General features: G+C 44.1%; 1 protein-coding gene across 1 annotated transcript in view; it reads right to left on the bottom strand.

The window, feature by feature from the left end:
* Positions 1-7468: 7468 nt before the first annotated feature.
* Positions 7469-17116, bottom strand: part of LOC120388857 — an 18419-nt gene continuing 8771 nt past the window's right edge. The window contains exon 4 of the mRNA XM_039510948.1: positions 7469-7566. Coding sequence (XP_039366882.1) covers positions 7469-7566 — 98 coding nt within the window. The remainder of the gene's footprint in view (positions 7567-17116) is intronic.

Here is a 17116-nt window from a genome sequence, read left to right as displayed (position 1 = left end):
CTCCTAACCCCCCCACTCCCCACCACTCAGCTGTCTCTTTTTTCAAACTCCTCCTCCACTTACAACTGGTTCTGTTGGTGTGATGGAGCAGGGCCACCCGGGTCCAGAAGTGCTCCTTAATCCATCTGTCCTAGTGTGGGGTTTCTATACCTCCATCACCTCCTCTTCAGCAGCATGGAATGGGAGGAATGCGGGAATTTTGATCATTATTCACTCTTACTGGAGTGTCTAGTTGAAATTTCACGAGTTTTCCAGACGCATAATGGTGGTACTCAAAATGTGTGTCTCCCAGCTCCACATCCTGCAGGCTGACACCCTGTTACATGCACCTCTGCAAATTCATATATTTCAAGGCCAGAAGACACTGTTGAGATCATCTAGTCTGACCTGCATAACAGGACAGAGAACTTCTCCCAGTCATTTCTGCATTAAGCTCATAACTTCTGGTTGAACTGTAGCATCTCTTTGAAAAAGACATGCAGTCCTGTTTCACTGATGGCAAATTCACCACATCCCTAGGTAATTCTGTGGTAATTCACCACATCCCTAGGCCATCACTTAATCTGTCTACATCAGTAATACAAGTTTATAGCTTATATTTCTAACTTCAGATATAAGAATGATACATGCATACAAATATGTGACACGAGACCTTTGCATAAAGCACATTCCAACTATGTTATTTCATAAGAATATTTTCTTAAATCGTATGGAGTGCAACATCACACCCTCCTACTGAACTTACTGCCAAGTCTTGGACACTGTCCATGGTTGAGGCAGTACATGTAAAATTCCTCTTTGTCTCTGGTTATACGCCCTCCTAGTCAGGGCCAGTGCAAGGATGTTTTTACCCGCGCCTAGGCAAACTTCCACCTTGTGCCCCCGCGCCCCCGCCCTGAGGCCCCATGGCAGCTCCCCCATAGCCCTGAGCGTCTCTCCAGACAGTTTCCACCCTCTGCCCTGAGGCACCCCTCCCTCCCAGCTCACTCCTGCTCCGGCGCATGAGCACCCGTCGCTGCTTCACTGCTGCAAGCCTGAGAGGCTGACAAGATTTCCCGACTGAAGGAGGCTGACAAGATCTGACCCTGGAAGTTGCACCCTTCATGTCCTGCTGGTGTTTTGAAAGCCACTTTCCCAGCTCCTGATCAGTGATGGACTATTTATTTCCTTCAGTGACAACTATTCAAATACCCACCTGGTTACTGATAATGAGAATTCTGTGTCAGACACATTTTAAGAGGCAATTAATCATTACGTAGGAACGGAGAAAATCACTAGCACCAAGAGATGGGTTTGAGTTCTGGAAAACACACTGCACAATTAGTGACTTCAGGAGCTCAATCTATTTCGCTTTATGAAAATAGGGTTAAGAAGTTACTTGACCATGATCCATAAGTATCTAAGTAATACAGGGAGATTTGTGATAGCAAAAGCCTTTTTAGTATTCAAAGGCAGAACAGTATCGAGCAGCTGGATATTGAGACATAGAAAATTCAAACTAGAAATAAGATGTGAATCTGTAACTGTGAAGGTGACTAATCCCTGGAACTAGGGGCTGTGGTGGATTCTCCATCACTTGACATTTTTATGTCAGAATTTGGCCTCTGTGTAAAAAGTGATGCACAAGATATTGGGCCTGGGTTACACAGGGTGTCAGACTCAATGGTCTGGCCTTAACAGCTATGGGCCTCTGTATTTTGTTTTATTGTTCTGAATAGGAGTTTTCATTTCATGAAAATGAGAGTCTAACCTTTTCTATTCTCAGACAGTGAGAGCTATTTTGCCCTGTTCTTCCCGACATGCAGAGGCTCATCTAACCAGCATAGACAAGCAGACATTATTCAGAGATTCCAAGATCAGAAGGGGCCAGTGTGGTCATCTAGACTGACCCACAGTATGACTTGCAGTCCATAAAACTTCCCCCAAATCCATCTATCTAGCAATCAGCAGAGTATAGCCACTAGATTGGGTTCTGAAATGTGACTAAGCAGAGTAAAGTTCTATTCACCTGAGCTGGGTGACTGTTGGAGAGTTTGTTCCTTCCTTATTCCCCAGCTTGCCCATCTGCAAAATGGGAATAATGATACTGGCCTCCTTTTATACAGCACTTTCCAGATCTGTGGGTGAAAGTGCTGTGTACATATGTGTATCTGTCAGTCTGAGGCTTTTATACTGCACTTCTTATTATAATCTTCCATTTCACATCAGGCTATGCTTAACTGAACCACATGCATCCTGCAAGGATCCTCTCTGTCTTGCATGAACATCCAGGTCACCAACAAGGAAATATCCCAACCAGGTTGATGTCTCAGACCGGCATGGAGAAGGCTACACATTGAACTGACATGACAGTCAGTGAAACAGTTCTTGGTTTGCCATACCCAAGGTAATCATGAATCTTCTACTGTCTGGAAAAGGGAGACTAAGAGAGGCCAAATCCATCCTAGGGCCAATTCCAGTGAAGTCAATAGGATTGTAACAGAGGTGATTTGATCACTGGGTGTCCTAGTGATTAAAGCAATGGGATTATTTACTGAGTCAAATCCCCATGTAGGAAATGCAACTGGCAGGTCTGGAGCCAGAAAACATGAATAAATGTGTCACTCCGTGCTGAGGGCCTGTTCTACAGCTGAGCCTGAATCAAGTGGGAAATCTGGCAGGCGATTCCACCTCAAATGACTCTGTCTCTGGAAAGAAACCCCACACAGAGCTGCCTGATGGGATTAGTTTGTCCCAGAGCTTCCGTTTGAGTGGGCCCCTGTCACGATGCGGTTCTGGCCGGTACCAGGGCTGGCCTGGTTTTTGCTGCCTTTAAAAAAAAAAATTTATTGCCCCCTTCCCAGCCCTAGGCTCCCCCATGCACCCTCCTGCTGCCCCAGTCCCAAATGGGCTCTCCCCACCCACCCACACACCCCTGCCACCCCAGTGCTGGGCTTTCCTTCCTCCCCACCAGTGCCCTCCCTCCACCCTGCTGCTGCCCCAGCCCTGGGCTCCCCCACCAGTGCCCTCCCACCTCCTGCTGCCTCAGCCCTGGGTCACTGGTAACTCATCCCCAGGGCGGGGTAATTCAGCTGGAATTTTGAATGTGCACAAAACACAGACAGGATTGGTTCCCTATATGCTTACAGAGCTGCAGTAAAGTGGAACAATTTTCCAGCTTGTGATTGGAGGGAAATATCTGGATGCATATTATAAGACTGTCCTCCATAGTAAATGAGGAAAAGTTGAGGTGCCTTTTATTATTCTTTTTGTTCCACTTTCTTTCTTTCTATGGGGAATTTTGCCAATGCAATATCACTATCTTCCTTTCAAACAAACAAAAGGCAATGGCTGTTGAAAATAGCAATTCCAGTCCTAATAAGCATTTCTTGCTCAATTTTTCTCCTACTTTTCTACAGCAAGTTACATGGATCAGTATATTTGATTTGGGAGAAATGAAATAAAGCTGCCCAAACCGAACTTGAGCACTCCCTGAATTTTGAGGTGTTCAAATCTGGAAGGCAAGTGCTGGGGATGGGAGAGGGCTGTGGGCTCCCTGGGGGAGCATGGCAGCAAACTGTCTGAGCTGCATGGAGCCAGACATGCTGGTCTGAGTGGCACAGCAAGCGGTTTTGGGTTTGGAGAAGGGGTAGAGGGTTCAGAGAGGGCAGTCAAGGGACAAGGAGCAGGGGGTTGGATGGGGCAGGGGTTCAGAGAGGCAGTCAGGGGACAGTAGGCAGCAATTGGATAGGGCATAGAGTCCAGGAGGGGTTATCAGGGGACAGATAGGGGAATTGGGGTTCTCTTAGAGGAAGTTGGGTGGGGTCTCAGAAAGGGGCAGTTAGAGGACAAGGAGAAGGGAAGCTTAGATGAGGGCTAGGAGTCTCAAGGGGCAGTTAGGGCCAGGGGTCTTGGGAGGGAGTAATCGGGGACAAAGGACCAGTGGTGCTTGGAGATAGGGGTAAGTCCTGAGAGCAAGGGTGCTGGGGCAAAGGTCTGGGGAGAGGGGCAATCCAGCGGCCAGGGGCTGCCAGGATTCAAAGTGGCTCTGGGCTGCTGGCAGCCACTTGGAAGTCCCTGAGCCTTTAAATCCCAGCCGCGGCTGGGATTCAAAGGGCTCTGGGCTCCCAGCGGCTTGCGACAGCGCAGAGCCCTCTGGACTCCAGCCTGCGCGCCGGGAGATTTAAAGGTCTCTGGGCTCTCACGCGGTTGGAGGCAGCCCTCCAGAGGCCCTGTAATTCCCGGCCAGCGGCTGGGATTTAAAGGGCTCTGGGCTCCCGCGGCTGCCCGGCAGAGGCGGCTGTGGGATTTGCGCCAGCGTGCCATGGGGAGCTTTGGTGGTCGCCAGTCCGCAGGCTGGGGAGTCTTCCGCGGGCATGCCTGGGCAGGAGGTCCACCAGGGCCACCTGCCGCCCTCCGCGGGGCGCTTCGCTCTAAGCATGGCCGCTTGGCGGCTGGGGCCTGGGCGGCCTCCCACGGCGGTACCCAACTGAGAGGGCTAATTCAGGACCAATTGCTTAAACAGGGCAGCGCCTCACAATTTTTTAAGTGTTCGGCGGCCAGCTGCGCTGGGAGTGGAGAGGAAGTCTGAGCCAGCCAGAGTTAAACAACCAGTGCAGGCAAAGTGACCCAAGATCAGCCTTTGAAGACATATTACAGAAGCTGGGAAATGGAATCAGCGGGCCATTTCTTGTAGATAGTTAATCGCAGAGCCATGTAAGCCAGACTAAATCCTATGAAATGCAAACCTATATTGTCAGAGAATCAGAAGTTAATACTAATTGTATGTATCTGTGTTTCTCTATATCTCTTGGGAGTTTAACAATGTTATCTCATTAGTGTGTAGATGCTAGCGTTAGTTCCTGTCTGTAATATTTAATTACTATATTCTATTGATTCAGAGATTAAGAGGAATATTAGCAATTAAGAGTGAAACTTGGAGTGTAACAATATTATTGCCTTTATTTCTACTTTGAAGTTTTATAATGGAAACTATCTGTGCATCTTTGGATAGTAGATTGCCTTATGCTAATGGATGCAACCTAATGACTTGTGTATACATAGGAAATAGAATATTGCTTAAAAGCCACAATGTGTATTACTTATTTTTTCCTCCAAGGGATATCTGCTGTTACCTGCTGTCAAGAGACTATCCTAATTTTTGCCAGAGAGCTAAAAAGAATGTCAGGACTTGATCCTTTTATCATCTCAGAGCTATTAGCTTCACCCAGGGAAGGGATTAAGTCACAAGACAGAGGTCCTCCAGGTACCCTGGACTGTTCCTGCTGGAATTCTTATGGAAGGATTCAAACCAACCTGCACATGAAACTGCCTATTGGACTATAACCAGTGGAATTGATTCTGTTAATACTTTCCCTAGAAGTACTTAGCAATTTCACCCATCTCTGGGTTAATAGAGCAGACCTAGAACTTTCTCCATATCTGTGTGTATAACTATCTTTTAACCACAATACTCTCTCTTCTGTTTTAAAATTAAATCTTAGTTTAGTTTATAAGCATGTATTTGGGTAAGATTGGAAATATTTATGGATCTGAGTGGGTGATGTGTCGATCTCTTGGAACTGGGCAGAGACTTTATATGTAGTGAACAAGATTTAAAGTAATTCTCATCATATTTGATTTGGCTTTGGGAGAAAGCCAGGGAAATCTGTACCATTGTCGGGCATGTCATCATACCATCCCCTCCATAGAAGCTTATCAAGCTCAGTCTTCCAGATATAGTTGTATGGGACATACGTGTCAAAAATTACAGCAATTTGAATAATGTGTTGTAAGATAAGTTGTATGTTAAAGGACTGGCAAAGGAAACAGAAAAGGGAAACTAATATTGGATATGCCACCTTATTCCATCAAGTATAATAAAAGCAACACCACTCAAAAGATATTATATTTCCAAAAGTTTGAAGGGAACAATTAAATATCAATAACCTAAATTAAAAAGAGCACCTAAAAATGCACATGCAAAGATAGCAAAAAGAGCAAAGGTTATTTTTAATGGATTTGTATTGTACTCGAGGACATAGAGTAAAGAGGAAGTTAATGAGTACAAAAAGTACACAAAACATGATGGTATATGTACCTATGTTGGGAAAAACAGAGAAAGAAGGTGACATGAAGACATGAAAATGAGAAATAGTAGTAAAATAGCTAAAAATACATGTACATAGAAGCCTGGGAATGTGTATTGTACAGGTTACGCTGACTGGAGGGAGGCTAATGAAAACGTAATGTGAAAAGTTATAAGAAACCAAGTTAACAATACCATTCGAAGTCAGAGAAATACCAGTTGGGGAAACTGAAGGAACCAGGCCTGAGGACTGGAGAGGATCATTATGAAGTGCAGGTGATTTTCCTAGTACCACAGAACTTGGTAATTAGGGCTCATACCACTTGTCTGTTTACTGTCTGGCATAAATATATGTTCCTTCGCAAATCTGAAACATGGCAGAGATATACCTATTTCATAGAGCTGGAAGGGACCTTTGAAAGGTCGTTAACTCCAGTCCCCAGACCTCACTAGCAGGACCAAGTACTGTCTTTCACAGTTGTTTATTTCCCTCCAAGATCCCTAGAGTGCCTCCTCAGAACTAGACTCACAACGCTGGATTTATTAAGCCAATTCTCAAACCACTGAGCTATCCCTCCTCCCAACTACAAATGACAATAATTATGTCTGAGAAATTTATAAATAAAGAATAAAAATTGATTAAGCTTCCTAAATTGGGTGCATTTGTAACTCAGTTTTCAACACCAGCACCTGATTCTATTGATTCCCACACACTTTCTGCTCATCAGGGCAATAAAGTTACACCTAAAAGGTTACTTCTGTTCAGAGTTTGATTTGAAAGCAAAAATGTTTTCAAGTTGCAATGAATGCATATTTGCATAATTAGGAACATATTCCTTCTTCCCCTTCCCTGCTCCAATATCAATTCCCCATTGCTCAGAAAGAGAAAAAGCATTATTTATGAGGTTTGATACTTCCCTCACTGACACCCATGTAAATCAGGAGATAACTCCACTGAAGTCGGGTAGGAGTAATACTGGCAGTAAAATAGATAAAAACAGGAGAAGACTCAGACTGATCTTTCTCTCTGGTTTTCGTTTATGCCCCCCACAGCCATAGAGAGGATTTATCTTCCACAGTTGTTGAAAGATTCTCAGAGCTGCACAGAAGAGCTCTGTGTAAGCTCAAAAGCATCTCTCTCACACCAACAGAAGTCGGTCCAGTAAAAGATGTTACCTCACCCACCTTGTCTCTCTAATATCCAGCAACCTACATGGCTACAATTTCATTGCATGCAGCAATTAAAACAATACTCAGTGAATTTGTCTTAAAAATACAGGACAGATTCTGAACACATTTATTGTACCAACCCTCCAAGCATAGAGTGCGCTGCACAATTTAGTATCTAGTTTCACGTATAACAATCCCAGGTGGATGAATAAAGTCATTCAATTATCAGTATTAAGCCTCTTTCCTAAACACTCCTTTGATTGGAAACTTAGCCACCCTTCTTTTCATACTGTCTAGTCTATCCAGTTGAGGAGAAAAGTCTTTAAATTCTGTAGAATGGAAACACAAAAACACTTGAAAAGAAAAATTAAGCTATTACCTACCAATGGCAGTAATTCTTCAGAATTTAGACCAGGAAAGATCCATTTTGCATTTCCAAATTAAGACAGACAGATGGGATTGTTGCAAATAGGATGAATTTATTTTCAGTTTTAACTGCTAATTTGATTTCCTTCCTAGACAGCAGGATCCCGTGATACACCCATCTCACCCTATGTGCATCAAGTGTGGCTTTAGGGAACATGTTGAGCCTTTTGGGAGATCTGTTACTTAGCAGGCTAGAGAGTTTACTGTCATGTTCTCTTATGCATATAGCTGTATCTATTAGCCAGAAACCAGCAAATTTGAAAAATAATTTTCCCTGAAGAAGATGCATAGGTAGACTTTGATGTCTGGAATCTGTGACATGCTAGGAGTGAGTTAAAATTGGGATCTGCTTCTACACACAAACATAAATCCAAATACTAATTATAAATTCTAGTGATAAATAAAGAACAATTAAGATGCTATTATTGTACTATTATTTTTAAGACTGTCATGGTGGATTTCTTTAATTAATCCCTTGTTTGTTGGATTTAGGTTGTTTCTTTGTTTGTTTTTGCCTTTCTCATTTTAGGGATGGATTATCTACTGGCATCATTTGGGACAGCTCACCTCATCAATTCCCTACCATTGTAGGGCCTTTTGGAACACTGTTGGCCCCTCAATTTCTTCTTATCTCGCTTGAGAACACACAATAGTTTAGTCTCCCTGGAGAACTGAAATGCTTTAGTCTAACCAAAGTTATTGGGCTGGGAACACAGAAGTAACTGTGGCTGAAATGTGATGGCCTCTGTCACAGGAGCACCAGGCTAGATGATCTAATGATTCCTTCTGGCATTAAGCTCTCTATGCAACTATAGAGCTCTACTAAAAGAGCCAGGGTCCTCTGTATCTAGTGTATTGTACCTAAAATTACAGCCCACAAACTGTGTGTGTAAAGACAAGATTTGCCTACAGGGGATTTTTCAAGTAGATATATATTAATTCAATTAAGTGGAACTTAATTAAACATGAACCTTTGGAGATTTGGTGTATTTATTTTTAGATGATAATGTTTATGGAGCCTTTCTCGGCAGGGAACCATAGTCCCCAAAGTGACAAGAATGTAAAATGTTAGCTGAGCTACTAAAGATTGCTATATCTCAACAATCTGATTATACCCAGCTAAGATCAATGGCATGGAGTCATTCTGGAAACTATGTCTTTGTTATGTCAGAAGGAGACTCAACCAGTCGTTTTTGTTCTTCTCAAGTTAATATACATGCATGCAATTGGTTGCATACTTGCAGCCAGAGAAGAGTGACTGTGCTGGAGGGCCTGCAGGAAAAAATTTACATTCCTCATTGTGAAAAAAACCCTTTGAATTTTTGGTTTCAAATCAGGAAGAGATATTCATCAGAGCAGGGAACTGAACAGAAGTCTCACACCATATCTAGCAGGCTGCAAAGGCCTCTGTGTGACTTTCTCTAATTCTCCTGTTGGCACTGTTCCGCTGTGTATAAATAACGAATTATTGATCAGGGCCAGAAAGAGGCTGATTGTATTGCCTAGTGGTTAGGGTACTCACCTGGGAGGTTGGGAGACCTGGGTTCAAATCCCTGCTTCAATGAACGTTTAATCATGAATACAATGTGGAAGAGCCGGAGGAAAATGCACCTCAGAATACTCAATCACCTGGTAGTTAGGACACTCACATAGGAGAGCTGAGCTCAAGTCCCAGGTAGAGCAAGGACTTGAACCTGGTTCTTCCATATCAGGTGAACCTGGGACATTTGCTACAATGGGGTTGGCCTACAGGGCCGGCTTTAGGAAGTGCAGGGCCCAATTCAAACAGTTTCACCGGCAGGGATGACTTAAAAAAAAACAAAAAAACCCAAACACGTGGGGCTTGTACTCACTGAGCGGTGCTCTGAGTCTTTGGCGGCGGGTCCTTCACTTGCTCCAGGTCTTCGGCGGCACTGAAGAACCTGCAAGACCCGGAGCACCACCGGGTGAGTAAAAATTAAACATGGACCTCTAGCCAGGTAAGGGATTCTCACTGGGCGTGTGGACCTCTTAGGCGAGGGGACTGATTTGGGGGAATTGGTGGAATAGGCCTAAAGCCGTCTCTGTTGGCCTATCTATGGTTCTAAGCATAAATTCCACCCTTGACTGTCAAAACTGGCACTCACAGGGCAGTGGTGCTACCACTGCTGGAATACTGTACCCAGTTCCAGTGCCTGCAATTCAAGAAGGATGTTGATACATTGGAGAGGGTTCAGAGAAAAGCCACAAGAACGATGAAAGAAATAGAAAGCCTGCCTTATTGCGATACACTCAAGCTGCTCAATCTATTTAGTTTATCAAGAGAAGGTTAACAGGTGACTTGACTATAATCTATAATTACCTCCACAAAGAACAATGTTTTAATAATGAGCTTTCTACTCTCACTTATAACATGGAAGGCGAATATGACCCAATAGCCAGTTGAAACTATACAAATTCAGACTAGAGTGAAAGAGCAATTTTTAACAGTGAAGAAAAAATTATCCATTGGAAGAATTTACTATGATCATGGTGGATCCTCCATCACTGATCACAATATAAATCAAGATTGACTGTTTTTCTAAAAGATCTGCTCTAGGAATTATTTTAGACATTCTATGGTCGTACTATAGAAGAGGTCACTGTGGGCTGGCTCTCCAATGTGGGAAATTTGGTGCCATAAGTCTTAGGCATTCCTCCCAGTCAGCCTGGCCTCCCGGGGAGTCAGGAGATGCCTGGGCCCTGTCCCCACCTCCATGGGCCTAAGGCCAGAGCACACACAGACAGGGTCTCCTAGATACAAGAGCTTCTGTGAGGCTGTATCTTGATCGCACTGGGGAAAGCTGGGAAAAGATTGGATGGAGAAAAGGGACCTGGGTCTCTGCTCCTGCTGTGGATAATCTCCCAAATGCAGGAGGCGATTCATAGAGATTTCACCACCTCCCTAGGTAACCCATTCCAGTGCTTCATCACCCTCCTAGTGAAAAGCTTTTCCCAATATCCAACCTAAACCTCCCCACTTCAACTTGAGACCATTGCCCTTGTTCTGTCATCTGCTACCACTTCAGATCCATCCTTCTTTGAACTCTTCAGGTAGTTGGAAAGCAGCTATCAAATCCTCATTCTTCTTCTGCAGATTAAATAATCCCAGTTCTCAGCTTCTTCTTCTATAAGTCATGTGCTCCAACCCTTCTAATCATTTTTATTGCCCTCTGCTGCACACTGTCCAATTTTTCCACATCTTTCTTGCAGTATGGGGTCCAAAACTGGACACAGTACTCCAGATGAGGTCTCTCCAATGTTGAATAGAGGAGAATGATCACATCCTCGATCTGCTGGCAATGCCCCTACTTATACAGCCCAAAATGCCGTTAGTCTTCTTGGCAACAAGGGCACACTGTTGACTCATATCCAGCTTCTCATTCATTGTAACCGCCAGATCCTTTTCTGCAGAACTGCTTCCTAGCCATTCAGTCCCTGGTCTGTAGCAGTGCATGGGATTCTTCCATCGTAAGTGCAGGATTCTGCACTTGTCCTTGTTGAACCTTATGAGATTTCTTTTGGCTCAATCCTCTAACTTGTCGAGGTCCCTATGTATCCTATCCCTACCCTCCAGCATATCTACCATTCCTCCCAGTCTAGTGTCATCTACACACTTGCTGAGGATGCAATCCACGCCGTCCTCCAGATCATTAATGAAGATATTGAACAAAACTGGCCCCAGGACCAACCCTTGGGGCACTCCGCTTGATACCGGCTGCCATCTAGACATGGAGACATTGATCACTACTCACTGAGCCCCACAATCTAGCCAGCTTTCTATCCACCTTACAGTCCATTCATCCAGCCTATACTTCTTTAACTTGCTGGCAAGAATACTGTGGGAGACCGTGTCATAAACAGATAGTTAAGGGTTAATGCCTCTTTTACCTGTAAAGGGTTAAGAAGTTCACCTAGCCTAGCTGACACCTGAGCAGAGGAACCAATGGGGGAACAAGATGTTTCAAAAGGAAGGAGGGAAGTTTCCTTTGTTTAGTCAGTTTTCAGTTTCAGCCGGAGTGAAAAAGATCAAGGAACCAGCCTCTTATCAGAGTAGTAAGTTTTAGAAAGGAATAAATAGGTTTATGTTTATTTCTTTGTAACCTGTCTTGTGCAATTAGAGGAAGAATCAAATTGGGTATTTGGGTATTTTTTGGTGTAACAAGAGACAGAGTGAGAGATGGAGTGTGTGTGTGTGTGTGTGTGTGTGTGTGAGAGTAGCTGGTATGCTAATCTCTCCCAGAGGGTTTTCTTTTACTTTTCTTTTCTTTAATTAAAAGCCTTCTTTTTAAAAACCTGAGTGATTTTTCCTTGTTTTAAGATCCAAGGGGATTGGATCTGGACTCACCAGGAATTGGTGGGGGAACGAAGGGGGGATGGTTACATTCTCTTTGTTTTAAGATCCAAGGGGTTTGAATCAGTATCCACCAGGGAATTGGTGGAGGAGTCTCTCAAGGGTACCCAGGGAAGGGAGTGCTTGGGGTTGGTGCTCCTTAGAGGTGGAGATGATGGGAGGGAGGTGGGGTGGGGAACTCCCTGACATCAGCAGGCCAGGGGCATAGCCAGCAGGAGGGTCCGGAGAGCAGAGGGCCAGGGACTCCAAGGCAGAGGGCAGGAGCAGTGCAGCAGCAGAGCAGCTGGGCAAGAGCCACTTAAACACAAATTGCCGGATGTCGCATGGCTCTGCTAATCAAAATCGGGACTTGATTGACTCTTGTGTGGCCATGCAGGCATGCAGCTTAGCGGGAACACTGATTATAACTCTCTGAAAATGACTAATAAAAACATCCATTTTAGCACAAACAGAGGCTGAGAGGAGTTAATACAACACTGATCTTGATTTGTTTGTAGAAATCATCAGATATCTTTTGGAAAACATCCTCCCACTGTTTGAACAAAGGTTTGACATGATGAAGCAGAGGCAGAGCGGTGCTGGGATGGAGCATTCCACCCAGCAGAGACAGGCGCTGCGATTCTGTGACATCTTTTGTGAAAGTGATGAAGAATTTAGGATGTGAGGAAGATCACAATTGCTCTCCACAGCTGCAGCTACAACTCTGCCTGGAGGAAAACTACCCTGTGAATCTGGGGACAGCCTCATGTAGATAATTAAGTCGAGAAAAAGAGGATAATCTGGGAGCAATGAGAGCAAATGCACAGGAAAACCTAGAGTCTCTGAACAACAGTCAGGTATGGCACATCCCTAGCCTGGGCTTTAAACTGAAGCCAGAATTCCTGCATATCTGTATGCTTCTACACTGCACCTGTGTCCCAAAGCACACAATTAACTAGCTATGGTGTTGAGTGCACAGCTGTTTTCATCACAGAATGGTGAGTTAAAACAAACAGCACTATGAATCTGGGCTCGTGGTACTGCAGAAAAACATGGCATGATTGTGGTTTTTCCCTAGTTTTGGGAGGCTTCATGATCTTACATTATTGAGCTTTTGGTGGGTTTGGGATCTTTAGAAGCACTCTTTTGTACCTTGCTTGCAAAGAAACAAGCTACCACCTTAGACTCCATGAGTTTGTACAAGAGGTCATATTGTTAAGACTGAAATTTCTGCATTGGTGCCAAATTTTCCAAGGGGGTGTGAAAATCTACACTCGGGAGGCATGGCTATATCTGTGCTAATCCACTTTATGTGAAGAAAAGGCGTCAATGGAAGAATTATTCCGTCAACCTAGCTACTGGGCCTCTTGGGAGGTGCATTATCTAATATGCCACGGAGAACCCCTCCCAGTCAAAGGTAGACTGCAAAGACTGCAGATGCACTGTTTCCTAAATGGATGTTCTGAAGATGCAATTAGTGGACAGCTAAACTGCATTAAACCCCTGCGTGACACTCCCTGTTAAGGGTAGGTCAACATTAAACACCCACAGGTGGAGCTGTGCTGTGGAGAAGCTCTCCCATCGATGCACACTATTATAAATGGGGTGTTAAGGTCATTATAACCACGGGCTCAGGATATGGGAATTTCACACCTGAGCAACATAGTTGGACAGACATAGGTCTGTTGGGTGTAAGACTAGACCAGAGTTAAATCAGTTTAGCTGTGACCACTTGGCGAATTCCTCAGAATAATTCTATCTTGGTAAAGGTTAGAATACTTGGACAACTTTACTTGTGAGGTGGATGTAAAAATTGTGTCTATAGTGGAAATCATCGAAGTCTAAATTTTTGTTCCAGTAACTGCAATTGAATAGCAATGATGATTCATCTGAAAATAAGGTTATTAGTGAGATATTCATGTTATCTCTCTTTATTATAGAGGAAAATGCTGAAATTAGCAATGAGATTCTTGTTATTTTGCCGCTGAGGTGAAGCTGCCAATAAGGAAAGTGTTAGAGAGGATGGATGGTGTTTTCTTGTTTTTAACATCTGCATCAAATTCCCCAAAAACACTATGCTAGTCAAATATTGTATTGGAGAAAAGTCGCAAGCAAAAAACAAATAAGAAATGAAAACATTTTATTGCAAAACATGTAATGAAGACAGCATGACAATGTACATTTAAAAAAACAGATTTTTCATCAAAATACATTCATGAAAATATTGATTTCAGTTACATCCATATAAAAACAGCATCAGAGTCATGTTATATTTATTCCTCTTTAATTGAACAAATTCTCATTGTTTTTTCTTTGTGTGAATTTTTAAAGAATGGATAAACCTTTCCTGAGAATGAACAATCATTAAATGTGAACAACACAGACATGTCAGTTACATTGAAAAAAGTCACCTGCCCTCTTGGTAACTAAGGTAAACTCCAATTTTCTTGGGCTTTCTGCACTATGACCCGGGTCCATGGGTCTGTTTTTGCCCAATAATCTCTCCCACTCAGACCCAGAGCCCAGAATCCCTCTTTAGGAGACAAAGAAAGTTTTCCTTTTCTCTGTATTGACTTTCTGGCCACTCCCAGGTCCCAGTCATTGCTGCTCACAACCTCCACCTCCCAGTAGTGCTTTCCAGAGGAGAATCCTTCAGAGCCCAACACACAGATGGTTGAATCGAACTCTCCTGGATTTGGTGGAACTTTTTGAGGTTGGGCTTCATGTGTAAAACTCTTCTCATCCCCAGAAATAGAGAGGTTGGGGTGGGCCGTGACTCCATGAAGAGTGATGTCATCTACAGGAAGAGAGTTTTCTTTTTGAGAACCACTCCTATAATGCCAGTATACACTGGAATAGGAGGGAAATATACACTATGAGCCTTTTCCTGCCGCCTCTCCTCATGCAAAACTCCCATTAATTTCAATGGGAGTTTTGCCTGGTACGGACTGCAGCACTTGATCAATGCTGCACACTTGCCAATTCAACGTTACATTGAACTCTGTTGGAAATGAGACTTGTGTGATATTTGCACAAAAATAAAAGTGATCCAGAATTGTTTATCACATTATTACTCAAATTGAGCCAGATTCTGAGCTCAGTTATACAGGTGTGAATCCAAAGTAACTTCACTTAAGCTAATGGCCAGCAAAGTGCACCTTCACCATTGTAACTGAGAGCTGAATCAGGCCACTATGTGTCCAGAATTATGGGATGTTTTGTGTGGGACAAATGGCAAAAAATGTTTCCTATGAGAGCTAACTATGATGAGAAAGTTAATCATAAAACACAGAATTGGATTATGAAGATCTGAAACACTGGTCATGTCAACAAACCCCTATTACTATCATTGTAAATAAATAGGATGCACATAAATAATAAAACATTATAATTATTAATTAAACTAAAGTTTTACGTAATAATTAGACCTGGAATCAGGTCCCCTAGGTTCTGTTCCCAGCTCTGCTGCTGTGTGACATTGGTCAGGTTACATAAGCTCTCTGATAGTTGGTTTACTCCTCAGTAAGCTCAATATGGTGCCAACCTAACCAGGGGTATGGCTACACTTGCAAATGCAGCGCTGCAGCAGGGTGAAAAACACCCTCTGCAGCGCTAAAAGCGCCAGTGTAGTCAAAGCCCAGCGCTGTCCGTTATTCCCCACAGGGAGCTGGAGTACGGACAGCGCTAATGTAGCCATAGCCCAGGTGTTTTATAACTGTTTGTAAAGAGCTCTGAGATGGTCAGCAGAAAACTGCTGTAACAAGCAAATTATTATCTGCACTATCTTCACTGTCAGCTCACCATCACTGTGTCCTTCCTCACCTCAGCATCATTTTAATTTTCTCCCTCTATAATTATTATAATCAGCAACAGAACAGTCAGTCTCCGTTATCATCAGAGCCAATGATCCCACCACTGTCTTCATCATGGTGCCCTCATAAACTTCATTGCCTCGCTCCTGACCATGCCTGTACCCTGCAGTCCCCTTTGTGGTCCCACCACCACTGCATTATGATTCTCATCGCAGTCCCCATTCCTGTCACCACATTATCTGTGCCTTCACAGTGGCTGAAATCTCAAAGTTCCTTCTTAGGCACTTTTGAAAACCCCATTCCAACTAAACACTGAGGCCCAGCTCCTCAAAGGTATTTAGGTGCCTAACTCCCGTTGGGATCATTACTGTGGAGGAGCTGGGCTGAAATGACTTGGGAGTGCAGATCTGTTAGAGGGTAGCTGGCCCTCTGAAGGGGTCAGGGGCCCAGCCTTCCGCTGACAGCTCCACAAGGGGACAGGAGGAAGCTCAAGTTCACCTCAGAGTAGTTACCTCACTCAGTAACTGGGGGAAGGGAATTACACAGGAAAGAATCGGGTATTGATAAAAGGTTAAGGGCCTCACTGAGAGGGGGAGCTCGTGGGGAGAAAGGCTGTAGCCAGAGAGAGGCAGAGGGATTGCAGAGAGAGGATCCCTCCAGCACACTGGGGAGAAGCTGCCTAAGAAGCTAACATGCCAAAGAGAGAGAAGCAGAGCAAGAGGCTGAGGAAGCCTCCAGAGCAGGAGCAGTAGGAGGCAGCTCAGGGAGCCGCAAGGGAGAGACAGGAACTGGTTCTGGCTGTTCCAAACAAAGACCCTGAGATGGAACCCAGTGGAGTGGATGGGCCCAGGTTCCCCTACCTACTCCAGCCAAGGAGTTTTTGAGAAGAAAGCTCCAAAACATGGAGATCTAGGGTTCTCTACCCCACTAGAGTCAAGGAACTTCCACCCCCATGATCCTGAAGGGGACTGAGACTATTAAGGACCCAGCGAAAGGGCAAGACAATGAACTTGACAAATACAGAAATGAGGGTGGAGGCATAAGGGGGATGGAGTCAGGTGGTGTATCTCTCCATCCTGCCGCAGTGGGGTGCTATCAGATATAGGCCCCATTTACAAGGCCCCATTGAATTGCAATGAGATTTGTGCTCTGAAATCACTTACATGTTTTGGAATATCACACCATCAGTCATCACTCAGGGAAATTTCTCACTGGGGCTGATTCTGAACTGACTTGTAATTCAGGAGTAACTGCATGCAAATCAGTGGAGTTACAATGGTGTGAAATTGA

This window comes from Mauremys reevesii, linkage group 22 (assembly GCF_016161935.1).
Source record: "Mauremys reevesii isolate NIE-2019 linkage group 22, ASM1616193v1, whole genome shotgun sequence".
Taxonomy (NCBI): Eukaryota; Metazoa; Chordata; order Testudines; family Geoemydidae; genus Mauremys; species Mauremys reevesii.
This window is presented reverse-complemented; position numbering and strand designations above follow the sequence as displayed.